Below are 22,814 nucleotides of genomic sequence, written 5' to 3'. Positions count from 1 at the left end.
ACGATGCTTTCCAATGGCCAGTGGCATCGCTAGGGGGTGGCTTTTGGGGTTCATAGCCCCAAGTCTCTGCAGGGGTCCCCAAGGGGAGAGGAGGTTCTTTGGGGACCCTGATGTAAGTGGGGGGGTCTCTGGGGACCCTGATGTAAGGGGGGCTCTCTGGGTATATATATATGCACAGGTATATTACTGTATATACATGTGTATGCCCACCCAAACATATGACTTTCTTTACTACATTGCTATGGGCTCTAGCCCCAGATCTTTTGTAGACCTAGCAACGCCCTTGCCTATGGCCCCATTCACACACTGCGTTTAGTGAAGGTTTTGTTATATGGAGTTTGGTGCGGTTCAAAAAAATAAATTTGACTGCGTCCAGGACCGATTTATCGCAGCTATCTGTACATAACTGCAGGTGATCACAGTGTACGATTTCTCCTGCGGATAGCAGAGGCAACGAGGAAAGAAAAACAACAGGAAGCACATCAGAAATGGTAAGAATGTTCCACCGCAGCTAAACACAGCTGCATGTAAACGCATGTAATCGCTGCTAATCGCAATGTACAACGGCAGTTGATCAATGTGCCTGGAGTCTTGGAATTTCAAAATAACAAAACATGCTTTAAACAGCAGTAGAATAGCTGCCCGTGTAAAAGAGGCCTTATGTGTGAGCTTATGAGGAGGGAGGGGGAGAGAGAGCACAGCCTGCACCTCCTCCCAGCTCTCTCCTTGCTGCCTCCAGCGATGGCTGACAAAAGTAGGGATACCACTGTCACTACTCCTGTCAGCCTTATAGTAGAAGGAACTTGCGGCACCACCATCCCTACAAAAGAACAAAATATTACAACGCACACATGCAAAAAATGGCTGCACTATCTTTAATGCATCGTTTAGGGTGTGCCCCCCAAATATCTTGTGTGCCCATCCCTACAATACACACTGCGCCCTGGGCAGCCGACCCTTCTGCCCACCCCTTGTCCCGACCCTTGGGAAACCCAAGTCAAATCCCAAACAGGACATTACATCATACCTGCCAACGTTTTGAGATGGGAATGAGGGACACCTATCAGCAAAAGTATGCAGACATAGGACACACCCCTTGCCACGCCCCCCTTAAAGGGGAATTGTACAAAAAAAACAAGATTGGTTAAACCCACAAGTGCTTTTTTTTACCACTAATATTCCTATATATTGGCTTTTGGAATTTCCAAATGCAGCAATTTAGAAATCAGATGAAATGTTTAGTGCTGGAAAACTATTTTTAATAAATAAAAAGTGCATTTTATATACATCTATATAGATCAGACCAAAATCAGGGACAAATCAGGAGGAATGAGGGACAGATGAGGAGGAAAGAGGGACATTGCACCAAATCAGGGTCAGTCGGGAGGTATGTTACATGGCTGGGGTATGCATATTCTCCCTGTGTGGGTTTCCTCCAGGCACTCCGGTTTCCTCCCACACTCCAGAGACATGCTGGGAGGTGTATTGGCTCTAGTATGTGTATGGAGTGCAGACTGTCAGCTCTTGGGGTCAGGGACAGATATGAACGTACAGTATGTATGTAAATTGGGGGCTCTGTATAAATCCCTGTAATAAATAAAATCGGAGCGACTTGCTGCACACAGCGGACTATCCCATACACCCCTCCCCCTCCTTCCCCGGCTATGACTGGACGATTCTATTCGTCAGCACAGCAATCTCCCACCCTGAGGTCACCCTTCTTCTCCCTCCGCACCCACGTGTCCCTCGCCCCGCCTACACCGCTGACGTCACCGGCCTGGAATGCGCTTCCTGTGGTGCCGCCAGCGGAGCGCGAGCTCGGGACGTCACCGCGTCGTGTGAGGAGAACGGACTGAGAGACGACTACACCGGGACCGAATAGCGGACACCCCGGTACACAGGACTACACCGGGCCGGCTGGATCCGCCTCGGAGCTGCTATAGAGGTGAGACCTTGTACAGCGCTACAGCTTCCATTACCCGGAGCGCTATACTACACTCCGCCCTGTCTGTGGACGGCCGCACTGCACGGAGTGCCCTAGTGGGCTCCATCGACTGGGCTCTGAGCTGGTTATACGGCACAGCTCGGAGTGCCTTAGTGGTTCCATGGACAACCCATACTGTGCTATGGGGTCAGTGTAACTATATGGAGTGCATTAGTAGTCAGTGGCTTCATAGAGCCAGGGATCCCAGCTGATCCCCTTTGTGGTCAGTACTTCCAGGGACACTCCACCCTGTGTGATCAGATGGACACTCAATCCCCGTGGGATCAGATGGCATCTTCCGGGGACACCCCAATCCTGGTGGGATCAGATGGGATCTTCTGGGGACATCCTGATCCCGATGGGATCTTCTGGGGACATCCTGATCCCGATGGGATCTTCTGGGGACACCCCACCCCTGTGGGATCAGATGGGATCTCAGGCTCAGTAGAAGTGTCCCTGGAACTATCAGGCACTCCATGCTGTGCTGTGTGGTCGGTCTTGGTGGCGGATAGTGCCAGCGACCCCCCCCCCCCCCCCCATCTGATCACACAGGATGGAGAGGCCAACATTTCCAGGGACCAGGATGTGCAGCCATTGTTTCCAGCTGATCACACAGCCCAGTGCTCCTCCTGTTATGTCTGATGACTTGTTTATGTATTTATAAGGTTTAATATTCTATTTGTAGGATAAAGAATCCATTGTACAGGGAAAGCCTAGTGACACATTTCCAGGGACCAATTACAATGGGGGATATGTGATGGAAGTCGGGAACAGTTGGTTTGGGAATGGGCCGGACTGGATGATAAGTTGGCATTTCACAGGTCATAATATGGAGGTTTCTGCTGGCTTCTCATCACAAAATGTGGTCATTCTGGTGAAGACAACATGCCGGGGACAGGCTGTCAGCCTGGGCCTATCACCAGGGACGGATATCAGTGTGTGCCCGTACCAGGGATGTGGGCCCATCACCAGGGATGAGCCATGGATGGGGACCCGTGCCAAGAATAGGGGAGGATGTGTTGGGAAGCTGGTTGAATTTTGTCCTGCAGTGAAAATGGGTAACTGATTAATTTCCTAGGAACACAGCCAACCATCCTCGGGGGCTGCTGGCCTGTACGCAAGTTATTTTCACCATGACTAGTCCTGAACACCTCCTCCACTGTGTGTGTGTATAATATATATAATCAGGGTGGGGTGACATGTAGGACTGACACTCTTGTTATCCTGGTCTCTCCAGTGATTGTTGGTTTATAATGGATACACTTGGCATGCTGGTTATTGTAGTTCACAAGATGTAATAGCCAGATTATTATTTATATTTTTTGTTGGTTCTCTTGTGACACTGCAGCGTGGAAATGTTTTATTATTTCTGTCATATTACAATAGTCATGCCGGTCTTTAGTAAATCAGCATTTAGTTTGTATGTTGGCTATAACTAGGTGTGGGGTGCAGTACACAGAGCGCGGGTCCAATAGAAAGGAAATGTCTGTTACTGACTCTTGTGATTGTTATGTAGTGTCGGCCATAAAAGGACAAGTCAGTAATCAGAGCAATTTGTCAGTTGAGGATCTTCTATCATTGGCTGCCAAAATAGTTCTGTCTTCAGAGACTTTCCCCGAAATGTAGCAGTCAGCTGATTTGTAGGAAGGATGCATTTCACTTACTACCCTACTAATAAATCCTATCCTCTATTACCACACTGTCCGGTAAAACGTCTTTGTTTTGTATTAAACCCCGATAATGTGAGAAGTAGCTTTTAATAAATGTATCCTCGTACACAACCAGTGCTACAAATATTACTTTTTTATACTTTATAGGTCATATTCAGTTTAATAGTTTGTGTTTAAATAAAATGTACATTTTTATTCTTGAATCTTTTTTTAAAAAAAAATAGTGTCTGTCCGGTTTTCATGAAAGCTGTATGTGAATGAGCACACAAAGGATTGGTATGATCCCTCGGTAATGCAGTGACGGTTTAGATACCGCAGAGCTTGTGTGAGATGGTGCCAAGGTTGTTATCTCTGAATGGAAGTGCCATATGTCCCCCTGTGTGTACATAGGCCTCGGAGCCAGGGTTGTCTGTACAGTAGACATATCCATATGCTGTACACTGTCCTTTCCACCCCCCCAGAGGCAGCAGGGAGTTTCCCTGTAGGAATGTGCAGTGGGAGGGAAACGCAGGACATCCTGGGAGTGGTGTGTTGGAGGGGGTTGGGGTGTCAGCCTCGTCCCGCTGGGCTCCCTATAGTGCTTATTTATAACACTAGACTGCTACAAATAAAGCACACATGGCTGTAAACTGAAATACCTGCTAGATGACTTTGTTTTATTGTTCAGATTTCTACCCTGCGCCTTTTCTATCCATTCTTGCACGCTAGCTTCGCCAAGAAGTCTGATGTAAGTTTCAGATGTAAACATACAGCTTGTTCTCCACTTTTCCTGAACACTTGATGGATTTTTAGCTGGATGAGTTGTAAACCTCTGATTTGTACATTACATTTTACACAAGTACTGCGCATACTATCAGATTTCTAGGTTATCCTATGCGATGTCTATACCGAACCCCTGTAATCCACAATAGCACTGTATTAGTCATATAGAAAAGCTGTAGACTTGCCGATGTTTGAGCCTTTGCACATGGCTTGTGGTTGGATTGGCTGAGCCCTGGCCTCGGGAGCTGATGTGTCAGCACTTGTCTGAGCTGCTTTTTATTTTCTCTTCCCTCAAGGTGTGTTTTTCTGCTTTCTTTTGTTTTCCAAGGAGTGAAAGGCCATGTGAGGCTGTAATGCCCGTAATGTAGATTCAGCGTTTTTTTTTTTTTTTTTTGCTTTATTATTAGTTTCTTGTATTATATTTCACCAAGATAAAAATTTCTATTGTAAATGAATAATTATGCTTTGTAAAGTGTCCTTACAACATTCGTTAATGAGAGCAAAGCTCCATGCAGTTAGACCCCTTTCATACTAATGTTTTTTCTGGCATTTTTACTTTGCAAGAAAAATGTTTCCCTTTAAATTCTATGGGACTTTTTACACCACTGTGCTGTGTGCGGTGCGTTTTGAAAAGTCCTGCATGCTGCATCTTTGTGGTTTTGAAAAACGCAGCTTCCCATTGAAATGAATGCAAATTACAGTAAAAACGCACCACGGTTTGTGGTGTGTGTGTGTGTTTTTTTTTTTTTTTTTTTTTTTTTTTTTTTTTTTTGTATTTTTTTTTTTTTGTGTGTGTTTTGAGTCACTTGTCTGGTTTTTCACAGTGCAAGCGATTTAAAAACGCACCAGAAATGCACATCAAACTCATCTGAAACAAAGAGCAGTGTGAAAGGGCCCTTGGTGATTTAGAAAAGTCCGCCCAGGGGATATACTAATTGATCATAATCTGCTTTGAGAGATCCATATACAGCATAGCTGAAGGCAGACAGGTGGGAGCTGACATTAGGGCTCACTCGCACACAACTATTATTGCAACCCACAGAGGATTGATGTTAATGGGGAGTTTGACAGGTGGTCAGGAGGCAGTGTCAGCTCACCACCAACTAGAGATGCATCAATACCCTTTCTTTATTGGCGAGTACAAGTATTGATATTTTTGGTCAAGTGCTCACCGGTACCGAGTACTTTAGTGTGGTGTTTTTTTTTTTTTTGTTTTTTCATCCATACAAAATGAATGGGCACAAATTGAACTACAAAGAATCGCATGTAATTTGAAGAGGAAAGTGGTGCGATTCCTGCCTGCATCACATGTGGTTCCCCCTCTGTTCCTGTATGAACCCAGGTTTGTTGGAGTGAGTACTTGTGAAAATCAGCACTGCTACCAATACCGATAACTGCATCCCTACCGCCAACCCATCATCTCAGTGTTAGAGGTGCCAGGAGACAGATGCTGCATCCACCAGGGTGAATGACTCTAAAAAATAAAACCATACATCTCTTAAGTGAATGGGTCACATTCAGCAGTGGGTACGGTCTGCTGAATGCGAAATGCCATTACATTTTTTCAGCAGTCATGCCCTACTTTGGCATGTGTACATCCCTTCACAGCTGCATTTCTTTCTGTTTAGATATGGAGTTGGGGCTCAACTGTCAGTTTAATGCCCCCTGGCTGCCTATGCAGACAGGTCCCTAGCAAATAATCCAGTGACCCATGGGCTTCTTCTATCCAAATGCCTAAAAATGTCTGTTGCCCCATCCCAACAAATCAGATTAAAGCTGTAAATGTCCAACTCCCCCCCCCCCCCCCCCCACACACAAAATTGAATATTTGTAACTTGTCAATATGGTTAATTGTGACACTTCTATTAGGAGGTAAATGTTTCGGGCACTCAGACATGAAACACAGATGGTAGGGCTCATTCACACGGGTGTACGTCCATGCGAGGGCAGTATTTGCTGTCATCGGGATACACAGGTATTCCGTCTATCCCTGTGAAGACAATCCCATTCATGTCAGTTGGGATGTAGACGGTGCATTTGGGGACCCACATAAATGTCAAATTGGGAGCAGCTGCTGTCCATGTAACCCAATTTACATGGTTGTCATATGGGTGCCCATGTAAATGAGTATTTTTATATGTGGGAAGAGTGGTACTGGGTGTCTCCTAGGGTTCTCTCTGCATGTTGTGACCTTGGATACAGATGAGTTCCCTCTACTCTGCACAAAATAGTGCAATATCTATAGCCAAAACGTTTATATATCTTTTGGATAGTCGGAAAAAGTTGGAACCCCTGTCAGGTTTTACTACTACCTGCTCCCCCCCCCTTCCTGGATAAGAAAGATGCTTATACTTGCCTATTCTGAGGGGGACCTCTAGTCTGCTCATGTGATTGGCTCCCTTCCAAAGTAAGCCTGTGTATATCGTCACCACCCAGGTGATGTCTGAGATCTCTCCTCTCCCCTGATTCCCTGCTGATCGAAACAGGGTCCGTCCTCTGTGAAAGGGGTCCAAGTTTATCACTACAATCTGTACTATCTCTTACCAACAACTGTGTACAAGTCTGTCTGGATGCAAATTGATTGAATAGATTAGGTGGGCTTTCAAATCGCACAGTTTGGAAAATTTAAAATTGATTGGACAATCTTTTGTTCAATCAGATTGTAACGTGTATTTTGACCCTTGATGCCTGGTACACACTGAGATTATCCGACAAATCGTTTTTTTATTTTATTTAAAAAATTTTTGCATGCTAGTCTTCATATTGAAAATTAAGAATTGACTAAAGTTACTAATATTCTCGTGCACCGTATTGTATTTGTATTGTCAAGTGACAACTCGCTGTACTGATTTAAATGAATTGTAGGCTCCAATGTTTTCATGCTGATCATATCGGATGAACTGACGGCTCTCGAAAGCTGTTTACTAACGATCGTATTATCGTAGGATTACTTTTTGAAAACTGTTTTTTTCGTACCATTTAAAGTGGTTTCTCTCTTACTTTCTGATCTGGAGACAATAATTTACCAGACAGGAAATAAGGGAGACATCTGCAACAGGAAAAGAAAACCTTAAAAATAAGACGGGGGCTCTAGCATTCCTCTACTTAAAGCAGTATTAAACCATAAACTTATTGTATTGCAAATGACCAATTTTTACATGTGGTGGCTGCATTAGTTTACTTTTCTTAGGCTTTATAGCTTTTACCTTCACCCAGTGATACGGCCAGTTAGTCTGTTAGTTTTAGATTCCTTTAACAGACCAAGCTGTCCAGCAAAAGTGGTAGTTACAGGGTTGAGATAAACCATTTCAAGTGGTTGCACACCCCGTACAACCACTTTTACCTACAGGTAAGCCTATGTTAAGGCTTTCCTGTAGGTGCTGGAAATATCTCCTAAACCTCCATAGTTTAGGAGATATTTACGAAAAAGCCGAGCACTGATGACTACGGCGCATGTGCACTCTAGAAAGGGCACATCATGCCCATTCTAATAGGAGTCATGCCATGACTGGTGACTCTGGCCAGTCACAGAGCCGGAGTTCGCGGCCCCAGAAGGAAGAGGGCTGAAGATGGACGCTCCCTACTAGTGGGGGACAGCAGTGACATTGCAGGCTTCGGTTTCAGACAAGTGATGCTGTGCATAGTAGCCCATTATGCTACCTTTACAGGGAAATGAAAAGGAAGTAAAACCCACCAAAGTGACTTTGCAACAAAATAAAGCATAGAAACATGGCGTTTTGAATATTACAAATGAATTAAATGGTGTTTTGGTTTGTGGTGCTCAGTTACAGTTAAAGTGAATCTTCACTGCATCTGATCACCAAAAACGCAATTTAATTCATTTTTAATATTCAAAGCAAATTCACCCATCCATCCATGTCTTCATACTTAATCAACAAAATAAAGGGCAAATGATTTATGTAGCATGTATGTCCTGGAATCCATCTGCCCTTAGTTCAAGCATGCATGCAGGAGAGTTTGCTTGACTGAGAAAACCCTGTATGACCTCATTTGCCTAGGCAAGAAGCCAGAAAGTAACTGAAGAAATGTAAAGAGTTTTTTTTATTTTTATATTTGAAAAACGATATACTCCAATAAAAGCTTATGGCTCAAAAATGCAGAATAGCTGTGTGTGGTTTTTCTTTTCTTTTCTTTTTTTATTTACCGCCTCACACCGATATACGTCGGCAGAAGGGCTCGTACAGGCAAACTAACATACCTGTGTGTTGCCCTTTAAGAGGCGGCCAGCGCACACCCGCGGTAAGCTCTGTGAGTCAGGTCATGGGTCCCGGGTACTCGATAGCGGCGGGGGGGGGGGGGGGATACCCGCGTTCACCTCACAGGGAGGAAGAACGGGGAGCTGCTAATGTAAACAAGCATCTCCCTGTTCTGCCTAGTGACAGTGTCACTGATCTCTGCTCCCTGTGATCGAGAGCAGAGATTAGTGACGTGTCACATTTAGCCACGCCCCTAGTGGTTAACCCCTTCACTGCCAGTGTCATTTACACAGGAATCTGCATTTGTATAGCACGGATTGCTGTATAAATGACAATGGTCCCAAAAATGTGTCAAAAATGTCCGATGTGTCTGCAATAATGTCGCAGTTATAGTAAAAATCGCTGATCGCCGCCATTACTAGTAAAAAAATAAATAAAAATGCCATAAAACTATCCCCTATTTTGTAGAATATGTATCGGCCTAAACTGAGGAAGATTTTTTTTTTTTTTTTTTTATTTATTTTTTTTTTTTTTTTGGGGGGGGGGGGGGGATATTATAGCAAAATATAAAAAATGTGTTTTTTCAAAATTGTCACTTTTTTTTTTTTTTTTTTTTTATAGTGCAAAAAATAAAAACCACAGGTGATCAAATGCCACCAAAAGAAAGCTCTATTTGTGGGGGGGGGGGGGGGGGGAAAGGATGTCAATTTTGTTTGGAAGCCACGTTGCATGACCGCGCAATTGTCAGTTAAACGACGCAGTGCCAAATCGCAAAAATTGCTCTGGTCAGGAAGGGGGCAAATTCTTCCGGGGATGAAGTGGTTAAGCCGTTTTCAGAGTTGGAGCATTTTTACAGCTGAAAAACTCCTCTCAGAACCCACTAGCTTTGTGGGGGTTTTTGCTGCTAGCCTGAATATTTCCTGTCAGACTGCTAAGTAAGCAAGCACAGGTCCAGGGATGATGGCTGACAGCCAGATTTGGCCCACATTTTGGTAATGTCACCAGGCACCATCCCTTTTGTTTACTTTCAGCTGCCAACCAGGGACTCTCCTAGCCAGCAGCTTTGGGGGGCAGAGGTGAGTCATCCAATTTTGTTGCAGTGCAAAGGACTTGGAGGAACTGCAGTTAGCTGCTCAGATAATTTGTAATAAAAACATCTTTGGCATTCTGAAGCTTCCCCCCCCCCCCAACCACTTTGCGTATTTTATGTACACTGTGATTCTGTACTTGCCAAATATGCTGCAGAAATCTCCTTCCACTGAGTCTGGCTGCATCCATTTTAACTATGGGCAGCTGAAGCTGCTGCCTGTTCACTTCCTGTATTTACAGACATACCTCCAGCTCTCATTGGCCCTCTTATGACTCATCCCCCTTCCTTCCTGGCAAACTCTCACAAGAGTGAGAGCTGTGCATGATGTCGTAAGCCTAGGATTTTTACCAGACAAGAAACAGGAAGTGGGCTGTATAAGGTATTTACTGGCAAAAAGAATGTTTTCATATCCAAAGTTAAAACAAGAAGGGCAGAAGATTTAATAGATGGAAAGATGAAAAAATTACTGAAGATCCACTTTAAAGTGGGAATTCAGCATAAAACTAAAGTCTCTAAATCTACTTGCAGCCACAATCTAAGACTAACCTATCTAACACTGTAAAGAAGAATTCGTTATACATTTTCTAAAGCTGCTCCAGACTGGTCTCCAGCGACGGATGGCGTGTACAGAAGACACCGGCTGGGAAGTGACGTCACCCATAGTTACTATGGGGCTTCTGTTATCCACTGCAATGGAAAAACTGTGATCGATGGTGGTGGGGACAATGCATGGGGCATGGGTGTAATTGCCCCGTGTGGATGAGGCCCAACTCTGGTCATACACAAGCAGAATTTAATCTAACAGCCAACTTTCCAACATTACATTTGTCATTTTGGTTTCTGATGATAAAATAAGAATTTGAAATATATTTCCTGGAACATGTCAGACCTATATATATGATGATTTTTTTTGTGAGTGCATTTATCCTTTTTTGCACCTCTCCTTTTGTACTTTGTACTCATTCAGCAGTTTCAGTATTGATATTTACCTACTATCCTACTCTTTGAGATGCCTTTGTTCAGTCAGCCTGTGTGTTGGGTTGCTGTTCTAAGCGTCTCTCGTATCTGTAGAGCATTTTCTTGGTATGTCATTTTTTATAGTTTAAAAATAGTTTCACAACTTCTGCTTGTTTAAGAAGTGGATTCCATTATCCAGAGGCTCAGACCTCTGCTCCCTATCAACTCCCTCTCCAGTGGTTTGACTGTTCCTGACATTGTGAGGATTGGTAGTTGTAGCGTGCCTACATACCTACATTCCAGATGTTTGCTGCCTGGTTCTGTAAAGAGAGGGGGGCCTCTTCTGCATGGTGGATGGTCCTCAGTGCTGCTGAGAACGGTGTTGATGCCATGTGAGCCCAGACCAAGCGGGAGTGTCCATGGCAGTCTGAGCACCTAGGAAATGGGTTGCCTTCTATCCAGAAGAAGAGGTCTGGATGCTGAAGTGTGTAGAGAAGAAAGAGGAAAAAAAAATAAAAAATAAAAAGCACAAGACCCCCAACTTCCACTTTAGTCTTTTTTTTCTATGTCTTGCATGATTGGCGTGGTAAAACAATGCGCCAAAAATGTACTCCCCACCCCCTTTAAATGAATAGAAAACGCATGTCAAATGCAGTTGCGTGTTTTTTTTTTTTTTTTTCCTTAAAATGCATTTTCATTTTGCAACAGAGTACTGTGAAATTAGTAGGGCTCATGCACACAGGATGTTTAAAAAAAATGCTAGCACTGCTGTCAGGAAAAAGTGGCATTAAAAATGTGCTTTTAGGGTTTTTAATAGCATTTATGCACATTTTTGAGCGTTGTCGGTTTTAAGCGTAGTTACAGTAAAAAACACTCCCTAAAATGTAAAATTGTGGTTTAAGGTTTGTTACAGCGTAGAACCGCATTATTTTGTGTTTGGAGTTTTTACAGCCAAACAGCCTCTGCTCCTGGATGCACAGCTCCCTCTCCCCTCTCCCCGCATGGACACATAGGCTAAAATAGGGAAAACAAGACTGGAGAAAATGCTCAACTCGGCAACCGGGATTATCCTGATATAATGGCCAATGTGTTTTAACTAAACTGCTGTTTTTAAAGAGGAGCTGCACCTAAAAAAAAAAAAAAAAAAATATATATATATATATATATAAGCCAGCAGCTACTAATATTGCAGCTGCTGACTTTTAATAAAATCCCACTTACCTGTTCCAGCGATGTCGGCGGCAGATGACGGGCGATCGCTCGTCTCGCTGCTGCCACCGCCGCCATCCTCTGTCAGGGAATCGAAGTGAAGCATGTCGGCTTCACTGCCCGGTTCCCTACTGCGCATGCGCGAGTCACGCTGAGCGTCTCTTATGGTCCCCCGCTGTGTCTCTGGGAACTGAGTGTTTCCCAGAACACAACGGGGGGGGGGGGGGGGGCGGCTTTCTGGCCGGAAGTGGGTGCAGTTACCTGGATTATCCAGGTAACTGCACCCCCTCCCCCCTGAAAGGTGCTGATTGTGGCACCGGAGGGGGGAAGGGATAAGATTAGCGGAACTTCCCCTTTAGGGTGAAGAACCGCTTTAACACAAACTGTTAGACAGGATAATTCTGTTGGTGAGTTGAGCTGGGGAATTTTCTCTGGTTTTGTATGCAGTGCCCTTCCGTGTGCTGCTTGCTGTGGAGGGCAGCTGTAGGTCAGGGCAGTGGCCATTAGTAAGATGGAGAGGTCAAAGCAGGGTGGATTTACTTTCCTTCTTCTCTTCTTCTTCCTTTTTTTTTTTTTTTTTTTTTTTTATCAAATTTATTTTAACGAAATGCTTTTGGAGTGAAAATGTATCTTAAATAGAAAAAGTTTTTAGATACATTAATAATTTAGTTTATTCAGCATGAAATGGAGCTTAGTTATGCATCATGAGGCTCCAGCTGCTCCTCCTCTGACCCGCTGTTGACTCACTGACAGTCCCATTCACTTTAATGGGACGGCTGGTGATGCAGCAGTGACACAACAAGATGAGGGATGTGGATGCCCCCTAACAGGCGCTGGTGGTCGACTTATAGATAAAAGTGGTCTCTGCTGGCGGATCCACCGTGAGATCACTTTTATCGGTGGTGGGAGAGGCCCCGGTGCCTGCCAGCGCGATTCGCGCATGCGCAGTAGGGAACCGGGAAATGAAGCCGAAAGGCTCCATTTCCTGATTCCCATACCCAAGATGGCGGCGGCAGCACCCGACAGACGATCTAGAGATCGGCTTCGGGTGCCGACATCGCGGGCGCGCTGGACAGGTAAGTGTCACTATTTTATGTCAGCAGCTGCAGTATTTGTAGCTGCTGGCTTTTAAAAAAAAAAAAAAAAAGCGCATTCCCGGCGGACTCCCGCTTTAAAGCAAAGTATTAAAATGATTTTCAAGTAAAAATCTATCTAAAGATCTAGTTTTCTGTTTAATATACATTAATCATTTTAGTTTATTCAGCATGAAATTGAGCTTGGTTGTGTAGCCTTAAGCTGTATGTATGCTCTGCAATAATTCCATTTTTGGTAAACTCATTCAATGAATCCAAGCTCTGCAAGCAGAGAACATGCACTGCATTGATGCATTCACACAATTTCACAGTAACCATGAGATAAACAGAAGTTCAGGAATATTCCTTTTTCCCATTGTTTTGCAAATCGTATGTACACCACAAACTGTATGATTGGATCGGTTCTGATATCGCTGTTTTACTAACCTGACAGCTTATTCTAAATACTGTTAAACTTTCAATTTTGTTTGCAAGTATTAAAGATTCAAACTACCAGCAAGATTGAGTCCTTTACATTTAAAGCGCACCTGTCATTTCAGATCCATCATGGCAGCACCTGTTAGCGGGCATCCACTCGCCTGCCACCGCCACGTCCCTCTCCTTGTGTCACTGCCACTTCACCAGCCATTCCATTAAAGTGATTGAGTGAGTCAACAGCGGGTCAGAGGAGGAGCCGCTGTGACATTGATGACAGTTGCTCTTTAACCACTTCAGATCCGCGCTATTGCCAAATGACGGCATTAGCGCGGACCTACATTTCCGGGACTACGTCTATTGACGTAGTCCCGGTTACGAGCGGCCTGCGCGCCCCCTGAGGGGCGCGCGCGGCGCGCTCTGTGATCGGCGAGTCCGTGAGACTCGCCTGATCACCGATCCGTGTAAGGGGTCGATCCCGACCCCTTATCACGTGATCAGCTGTCAGCCAATGACAGCTGATCATGTGATAGAACGGAGCCGGTAATCGGCTATTATTCCTCCTCGCGCTGACAGCGCGAGGAGAGAAAAAAAAAGCCGATCGCCGGCGGCCGTGTTCGGGACATCAGTCCCGATCACGGCCAGCAATTTAAGCGGACACCTGCCCCCTGCCAGTGCCCACCTGCCACCCGCAGTGCCATCCTGAAATAAAGTGCCCCCCTGTCAGTGCCACCCAGCAGTGCCCATAGTGCCCACAGTGCCACCCAGCAGTGCCCACAGTGCCACCCAGCAGTGCCACCCAGCAGTGCCACCCACAGTGCCACCCAGCAGTGCCACCCACAGTGCCACCCAAAATCTGCCTCAAAGGTGCTGCACCCCAGTGCCGCCCATCAGTGCCCAGCAGTGCCGCCCATCAGTGCCCAGCAGTGCCGCCCATCAGTGCCCAGCAGTGCCGCCCATCAGTGCCCAGCAGTGCCGCCCAGCAGTGCCGCCCATCAGTGCCCAGCAGTGCCACCTATCAGTGCCCATCAGTCCCATCTATCTGTGGTACCTATCAGTGCCCATCTGTGCCATCTTATCTGTGCCCATCGGTGCCCACCAGTGCAGCCCATCAGTGCCCACCAGTGCAGCCCATCAGTGCCCACCAATGCAGCCTATCGGTGCCGCCTAATCAGCGCACTTCAATGAAGGAGAAAAATGACCCGTTTGCAAAATTTTATAACAAACTATTAAAACATGATTTTTTTTTTTTTTTTTTTTTTTTTTGCATCTTTTTTTGTTTGTTTAGCAAAAAATAAAACTCCGAGCTGTAACTAAATACCACCAAAAGAAAGCTCTATTTGTGGGAAAAAAATGATAAAAATTTCATTTGGGTACAGTGTTGTATGACCGCGTAATTGTCACTCAAAGTGAATCAGCGCTGAAAGCTGAAAATTGGTCTGGGACTGAGGGGGGTTTAAGTGCCCAGTAAGCAAGTGGTTAAAAATTGATTTAAATTGAGTTGATTTTAAATAAAGCCTTTTTTTACGAGTGATTTAAATGGTGATTTAAATCGATTTTGCTTTAGCCTAGGTTCGGACTAGTGCGATGTGGGAATAAGTGCGATTCCAGCGCCGGTTCCCGCTTCTCTTCTGTCCAGCAGACAGTTCACACTGCCCTCTGCAAACTGCTGCGGGTGTCAGTACAATGTTAATGACGCCCCCAGAATGGTTCACAGATCGCTGTGCGAACTGTGAATTCGTGCAGGAATCGGATTGCATAGGTGAGAGCGCCCATGCGATCCGATTCCAATGCAGGGAAAAACGCGTCCATGCACCTTTTTCTGTGCGAGTTCAGCCATACAACTGTATGGCTGAACTCGCATTGCTCAGACATTGCATGTGATCAGCACCTGCTGTGAGGGCGCAAATCATGTTCGGTGTCTGAGATTGCACTAGTCAGAACCAAGGCTTAACTCAAATCCACCCTGGCTGCATGTCCCTTCTGCTCTTTCTCCGTTGTCTTAGAGCTCACAGATGCTGAAGGATATTAACGCCGCTTCTCGTTCGTTTTCCCTACTTACCGCAGCCGTCAGTAGCGGTGAAAATGATCCAACCACCTGGGCTAATGGGCAGAAAGTCGAGTGGGGGCAAGATGGCCCCCACTTGACATTATGCCCTTGGCGTAGCAGAGCGTCATCAAACATCACTTCCAGCCTTAAAGGGCCCTTTTTTATTTTTATTTTGGTTTTAAGTGTAAATGTGAGATCTGAGGTCTTTTTGACCCCCAGATCTTGCATTAAAGAGGCCCTGTCCTGCTTATTTATATTGCAAGGGATGTTTGCATTCCTTGTAACAGGAATAACCGTGATCAAAACACTTTTTTTTTTTTTTTTTAAAGGGACAGTGTGAAAATAAAGTAAAATAAAAAAATAAGGGGGGAATTATTATTATTTTTTTGTTTAATTATTAGCACTCCGTTCCTCTAGGCTCGCGCGCAGACGCGACAAATGCTTAGGTAAGTCGTGTTCATGTCGCCCCAAATGTTAGGAGAGCAACAAGTCTAGCACTAGACCTGTAAAAGAATTTTTTAAAGCGTTGCCTATGGAGATTAAGTACTGTAGTTTGACGCTATTCCATAAGTGGGTGCAATTTTAAAGTGTGAAATGGGGGGTATCTATTTACTCAGTGTAACATCTTTCACATTATTAAAAAGGGGATATCTCGCTCGCGCTCTATCTCGCTCGCGCTCTATCTCGCTCGCGCTCTATCTCGCTCGCGCTCTATCTCGCTCGCGCTCTATCTCGCTCGCGCTCTATCTCGCTCGCGCTCTATCTCGCTCGCGCTCTATCTCGCTCGCGCTCTATCTCGCTCGCGCTCTATCTCGCTCGCGCTCTATCTCGCTCGCGCTCTATCTCGCTCGCGCTCTATCTCGCTCGCGCTCTATCTCGCTCGCGCTCTATCTCGCTCGCGCTCTATCTCGCTCGCGCTCTATCTCGCTCGCGCTCTCGATCCCAAAACAAATTGCGTTGTAAGACTGCTGCTAAATAAAAAAAAAAAAGGTATATTTGGGGTTCTAAGTAATCTTCTAGCAACAAATACTGATTTTAACTTGTAAACAACAAATGTCAGAAATAGGCTTGGTCCTCAAGTGTAGTTTTGCAATGGACATATTGGCACCTTTTAAAAAAAATAAAAAAAAATAAAAAAAGGTATTGGGCTGCTTTCACACTGATGTGCAGGGCAGTGCACCTGCAGCTTTCCCATAGGTTAGTTGCACTGAGCCATAGACTTCTATTCATACTGCGCGTTTGATGCAATTTCTGAAAGTGTACCACCCGCCAGACATAATAGAATTTACATGGATCAGTGCAGATAACCTAGGAGAAAGCCGCAGGTGCCCTGCCCTGCAGCCACAGTGCGGTAAATTGCAGCACATCAGTTTGAAATCAGTCTTATAGGGGGCTCAGGATAGTAAGGGCTCCCTTACATTTGTGGTTTGGGGGGTCGATGAAACGCCATAGATCATTGTGGCTGGCTGGTTACCAAATCGCTTATGTAGCCCTTGCTCTTCAAAATGTTTAGCACCGCTGGCCTAAAGGGTTGCATCAGGGCTCTGTTATATTAGCCTCACCCCTAAAAACACAAAATGTGGATCCTGTAACGTTTCAGAGGCTCCAGGGCTAAACCTTTATGTAAGCAATGCATAGACACACCTATGTTTTAATGAATGCCCTTTAGCAGGTGCTGGTTGCACTCGTTGCAGCTCCAGGCTAATATGTTTGCCACCTCCTCTGTCCGCTGACATCCACCATCATCTGATCTGATCCTGTCCGTGAAATCCAGATGGAAGGAGACCCTTTTTTCGGATTAAAAACAGGCGCCCCGTTTTCATCCGATCTCTCTGACCTGTTATCTGCCTTCTCAGTGAGGATTTGCTGAGCAAAGTGAAGTCCGCTGGGCGGACCGCCCTTGTGAAAGGACCCTTATTCTGCAGCCATAATGATTGCACTGTGTGAGGGCAGCGTGGCATAATGATTTACTCTCACTATGGCCCGTATAGAACTTTGCATGTTGCAGTATGTTAAAAGTGAATACTAGTCTTTGATACAGAGCAGCCCATATAACGAAGCATTGTATATCATGTATGTTTCCCCTTAGGCCTCGTGCATACTATGCTCTTCTGAACACCTTTTTTATTTATTGAATTTTTTATTTTTATTTTTCTCCTGACATAAGCTTTAAAAACAGGCCTTAAAGTGGAGGGCCACCCTGAAAACAATTTTTTTTTAAAAATTACAAAAAAATCTAAAAAAAAAAAGAATTTTTTTTTTTTTTGACTTACCAGAAATGCCTGTTGCTAGGCACATAATCCTAATCTTCCTCTTCCTCCTCCGCGGAGATCTTCTGTCTTCTCTCTTCGTCGCGGCGTCTTCTGGGTAATGGGTCGCGCTGTGTTCTGGGAACTGTGTGTTCCAGAACACAGCGCGTCCCATTCAGAAAGCGCTGCGGGACTCGCGCATGCGCAGTAGGAAACGGGCAGTGAAGCCATAAGGCTCCACTGCCTGTTTCCCTTAGAGGGAATGGCGGCGCCGGGACCCGAGAGCCGAGGGACGGAGCGGCCGACATCGCGGGCGCCCTGGACAGGTAAATGTGTTTATTAAGTCAGCAGCTGCAGTGTTTGCAGCTGCTGACTTTTTTTTTTTTTTTTTTTTTTAAACGGCCCTCCTCTTTAAGCTGTGTTTTTTCGATGCATTTAGACACCAAGCAGTTGGGTGTTCATTTCGTTAGCCAGAATAGTCATTTATTCTGGCCATTGAAATTAATGCTAAGCATGCCTCCTCTCTGTTCATCAGAATTCGGTTAATAACTGGTTTGTGTTGAACAGCATTTGATCAGCACTTGTAGCGAATGTATATTATGGGGGGGCGCGGACTCCGTGGGGATGATCCCTGCATCCATTCATCATTTGAATGGATGTGGGTATCTGTGTGTTTTCGCTGGTTGAATGAAGAAAACTTTTTTAAAAAGTGATGGCGGGGGGTGAACTTTAATGGCAGTCAGTGGAAGATCACAGCAAGTCCAGTGATTGGTGGCTCAGTCATTGTGCGGATAATGGTAGCTGCAGAATGGCTGACTTCTTAGTATGCTCTACCAGTGCAGCTGCTGATGGTCACGGCACACTGCGATTTGTAGCTGTATAAACCAACTATCTATTTCTACATGAGTAGCTATAGATCTCTGCTGAAAAACCGCTGCTGGGTGATGTTCCTGCTTATTTGGCTGCATAACATAGTCCTGAGATCCAGGGTGAGGAAGCTAAACTGTCAGAAAATTTTTATTGGATTTAGAACTTTATTATAGTGTATTGCTCTCCATTCTTTGTTATACAGTAAATTGGGCTGCAATAACAATTTTCTATGACAAATAAAAAAAAAAAAAAAAAAAAAAGAGCCCCACCATGCACTTTGTGGATGCCCTGGTACTTTTCTGAAGGGGGGGGGGGGAATTATATTTCTAGATGTGCAAAATCTTTTTTTTTTTTTTTTTTGAGTTTTTGTAAGCTTTGCCTCAAGTAACTACTTTTTTTTTATTTTTTTTGCTTTAAGGAAAAATTTATGAAATATATGTGATGCATTGGCCTCTAACCAATGTCTCGCCGATCGTTTCCTGGCTTGTTTCTTTGTTTTGAACTGTATATAGTGTTACTGCACAAGTCTGGTTGTTCTGAACTGCAAGAGGAACAGCTCAATGTAATGGTGTAACCAGCCCAGAGGAGTGTTTGTTATAGAGGCAAAGGCCAGCCCATATATGGAAACATTGTAGTTCAGGAATCCGGCGACTGCTCCACTCCTCCGATACGTTGCTGGTCTTCCAGGCTGTTACTCAGGGAGCGCTGAATTTTTCAGAGCTTATTTATATGGCTGGCATGGGTCTGCAACATATCTAGTTTTAGGATTACCAAAAATGGGGAACTGGTAATCAGAAATTGCATCGCTACAACAAACATGTAAAACGCTTGAGATGTATTATTGCACCATTTGAATAACGCTGCATTTACACTTGAATCTTTGCTAAAAAAAAAAAAAAAAAAAAAAAAAACAGATTAAGGAAAATGTAATCTCTAGATACAGTTTAAGGAGGCACTAGAATTAAAGCAACCCTGATGCATTTCTAAACAAAAGGCTAGTATCCTGTAAGAGTATAAGGTTAAAGTGCCCCACACCACCACAGGGGCACTTTTGTAAAAAAAAAAAAAAAAAAATTGCTCACATGTTAAGCCAAAATATATGTACCTTTTCTCAGTAGCCTGTGTATTGAAAAGCTGTCACATCTGTGGCATGGTGTTTGTTTTTTTTTTTTTTTTTTTTTTTTTTTTTTTCTGGTAATATTTGATGCAAGTTTGTGCACAGTTTAGAATCTGGCAGATCATAGAGAGCCATGAAACACTTGCTTTCTTACCAGTAATAAAAGCCTGGAAATTGTTTAGGTGGGCCCTCATGTTAAACAGTTGTTGATATACAATATGTTGTTAATCCAAAAGATCAAATTTATGGCAAATTGGGCTGATGTATGGCTAGTTTGGGACCTTTCAGCAATGAATCCACTAATGAAATCATTCTGTTATCTTACAGATGGCGCATAAACTCATCTTCCTGGGGCTGTGTCTTGGTTCACTTTTATACAGCAATGCTCAGCAAAGTGAGTATATCCTTTAGACCCCTTTCTTCCGACTTAATTAGATCCTCCTCCGTCTCTTCCTCCTCCATCTCCTCCATCTCTTCTTCCTCCTCCATCTCTTCTTCCTCCTCCATCTCTTCTTCCTCCTCCATCTCTTCTTCCTCCTCCATCTCTTCTTCCTCCTCCATCTCTTCTTCCTCCTCCATCTCTTCTTCCTCCTCCATCTCTTCTTCCTCCTCCATCTCTTCTTCCTCCTCCATCTCTTCTTCCTCCTCCATCTCTTCTTCCTCCTCCATCTCTTCTTCCTCCTCCATCTCTTCTTCCTCCTCCATCTCTTCTTCCTCCTTCATCTCTTCTTCCTCCTCCATCTCTTCTTCCTCCTCCATCTCTTCTTCCTCCTCCATCTCTTCTTCCTCCTCCATCTCTTCTTCCTCCTCCATCTCTTCTTCCTCCTCCATCTCTTCTTCCTCCTCCATCTCTTCTTCCTCCTCCATCTCTTCTTCCTCCTCCATCTCTTCTTCCTCCTCCATCTCTTCTTCCTCCTCCATCTCTTCTTCCTCCTTCATCTCTTCTTCCTCCTTCATCTCTTCTTCCTCCTCCATCTCTTCTTCCTCCTCCATCTCTTCTTCCTCCTCCATCTCTTCTTCCTCCTCCATTGCATGAGTGCAAACACCCATGCGATGTGAATCTGTTTCGGGGTGCTGTAAATCTAACATTGACACCTGCAGCAGATCGCGTGGAGGCTGTGCGATTGCGATGCTGGGGAAATGCAGGGTATCTTGTGCGTTTCCCCACATCGGTGTGAACTAGGGCTAAAGGGTAAATTCACTTAAAAACAAACAAAACCCATCTTTTTGCAGGTAAAAAAAATGTGCGTTTATTTCTTTTCAATAGGAGCCTTTAAAGCATTGCACCCGCTATGGGCAGCTAACAGGTGCCATGCAAGGCTCCTTCAGACTATGAAAGCAGTCTGCTTGTACCTCATAAGGCAGTTACACACTGACAAAAAGCATCCATGAACTACCTAGAGCGCTCAACAGTGCCCTGGTAGTGCTTTGAGAACTACCGCAAAGGGTGTAGGCACTTGTAGTTTTCCTGTTTGAAGAATTCTGTGAATGAATGATGGTGAAATCGGGGAGAAGATTTTATGTATGCACACAGTTTTGAGGCTTGACACATTTGGTCTCTGTTACCATCTCCTCTTTGATTTTGTGCAAAAAATTTTGGGGATTCAATTTTGTTTGTGCGCAAGAAATTCTATTTTGATGTATTTTTTTTTTTTCCTGAAAATGTAGATTTGATAAACAAAACAAATCTACTATATTTTTATTTTAAGTCATTTATTTTTTATCCAAAAAATGCACATTTTTAAAAGTCTAGGAAAAAAGGAGTGGGTTGCGCTAAAAACATAAAATAAAAATATATCACCAAAATTAGATAAGTGAATGTTAACACCGATCTTATACGGAATTATGTACAGTGATTACAATAAGGACACCAATATACTAATGTAAATATACACTAGAAAAAAACACTCCTATATATTGAAGAGAAAGGCAAGGAATGATAAATAACCATAAATAAATTTTGTTTGCTTGTTTTAGAGGGACACTGGTTAAAAGTGGCTTTTGGAAAGCTCTTGCCTTAAACTGGTATGAGACTGAATTAGCTTGGACTGATAATGCCAGGGTAACTAATTTTTATTTTTTTAGGTGGAACAGAGTGCTTAAAAGCTAATGCCAAATCTTGTGGAGAATGTATACAAGCTGGACCAAATTGTGGGTGGTGCACAAAAGTGGTGAGTGTGGATGATGTACTGTTTGTGGTATCCGATAGGTGTGTGTATATATAATTGTGCAACTACATAATTACAATTTTTGTAAGGGTATTTAGCAAAACAAAGCTTGGCGGTAACATCCAAAGTGACACTAAGCTCTGGTTTAAGCCCCATTGTGCACTGTGCCGCCCATAGCATCTGTGATAAAATTGCACTATTCTTAATGGCATTTTACCTTCGGCTTTGCAGTGCATTTTGGGCGCTATCGGTGCGCTTTTAACCCCCCTGTGGATGAGAAGGGGTTAAAACCGCCAGCAATGCAGCACAATAGCAGCGTTTTTGATTACAATGGACAGGAGCAGTGTAAACACACCGCTCCAAAGAAGCTGCTTGCAGGACTTTTCCTGATGCCCTGCCAGCGCACCGCTCCAGTGTAAAAGCACTCGGGCTTTCACACTGGAGACAATGGAGCAGCTGTTTGAGGCCGGATTGCAGGCACTATTTTTAATGCTCTAGCACCTGCAAAATGCCATCAGTGTGAAAGGGGTCTTAAAAAATGACATGCATACTTGAATCGTATGTAGTGTGTTTTTATATTTTTTTTGTTTTAGTATTATTATTATTATTATTATTATTATTATTATTATTATTATTATTATTATTATTTATATATATATATATATATATATATATATATATATATATATATATATATATATATATATATATATATATATATATATATATATATATATATATATATATATATATATATATATATATTTTTTTTTTGGATAAACTCTTCCATTGAACAAAAAAACTTGCATCATATATCATTACAGAGGACATAGGATTATCTAGACATACAGCCAGCCAGCTTTACTGCTTTTTAAAAGTATATATCTGTGTCTGTTATCTTGTAGTTTTACTTTTAATGAAGCCTGTCCTCTTATTTTGTTCCCCCCCGCTTCTGGCCCTATA

At 43.8% G+C, this 22,814-nt stretch overlaps 1 protein-coding gene across 3 annotated transcripts in view; it reads left to right on the top strand.

The window, feature by feature from the left end:
• Window positions 1-1,769: 1,769 nt before the first annotated feature.
• The window catches only part of LOC143996175 (integrin beta-1-A), a 53,295-nt gene continuing 32,250 nt past the window's right edge, over window positions 1,770-22,814 (top strand). Inside the window, exons 1-3 of one of the 3 annotated variants that reach the window (XM_077491088.1) lie at window positions 1,770-1,945; window positions 20,011-20,077; window positions 21,769-21,854. In XM_077491088.1, coding sequence (XP_077347214.1) covers window positions 20,011-20,077; window positions 21,769-21,854 — 153 coding nt within the window. In that variant the 5' untranslated portion in view covers window positions 1,770-1,945. Of the gene's footprint in view, window positions 1,946-4,306; window positions 4,382-20,010; window positions 20,078-21,768; window positions 21,855-22,814 lie in introns of those variants that run through there. The other 2 variants (XM_077491090.1, XM_077491089.1) reach the window with 2 other exon arrangements.

This window comes from Lithobates pipiens, unplaced genomic scaffold (assembly GCF_037356315.1).
Source record: "Lithobates pipiens isolate NorthernLeopardFrog02 unplaced genomic scaffold, aLitPip1_a1.2 Scaffold_19, whole genome shotgun sequence".
In the NCBI taxonomy this organism is placed as follows: Eukaryota; Metazoa; Chordata; class Amphibia; order Anura; family Ranidae; genus Lithobates; species Lithobates pipiens.
This window is presented reverse-complemented; position numbering and strand designations above follow the sequence as displayed.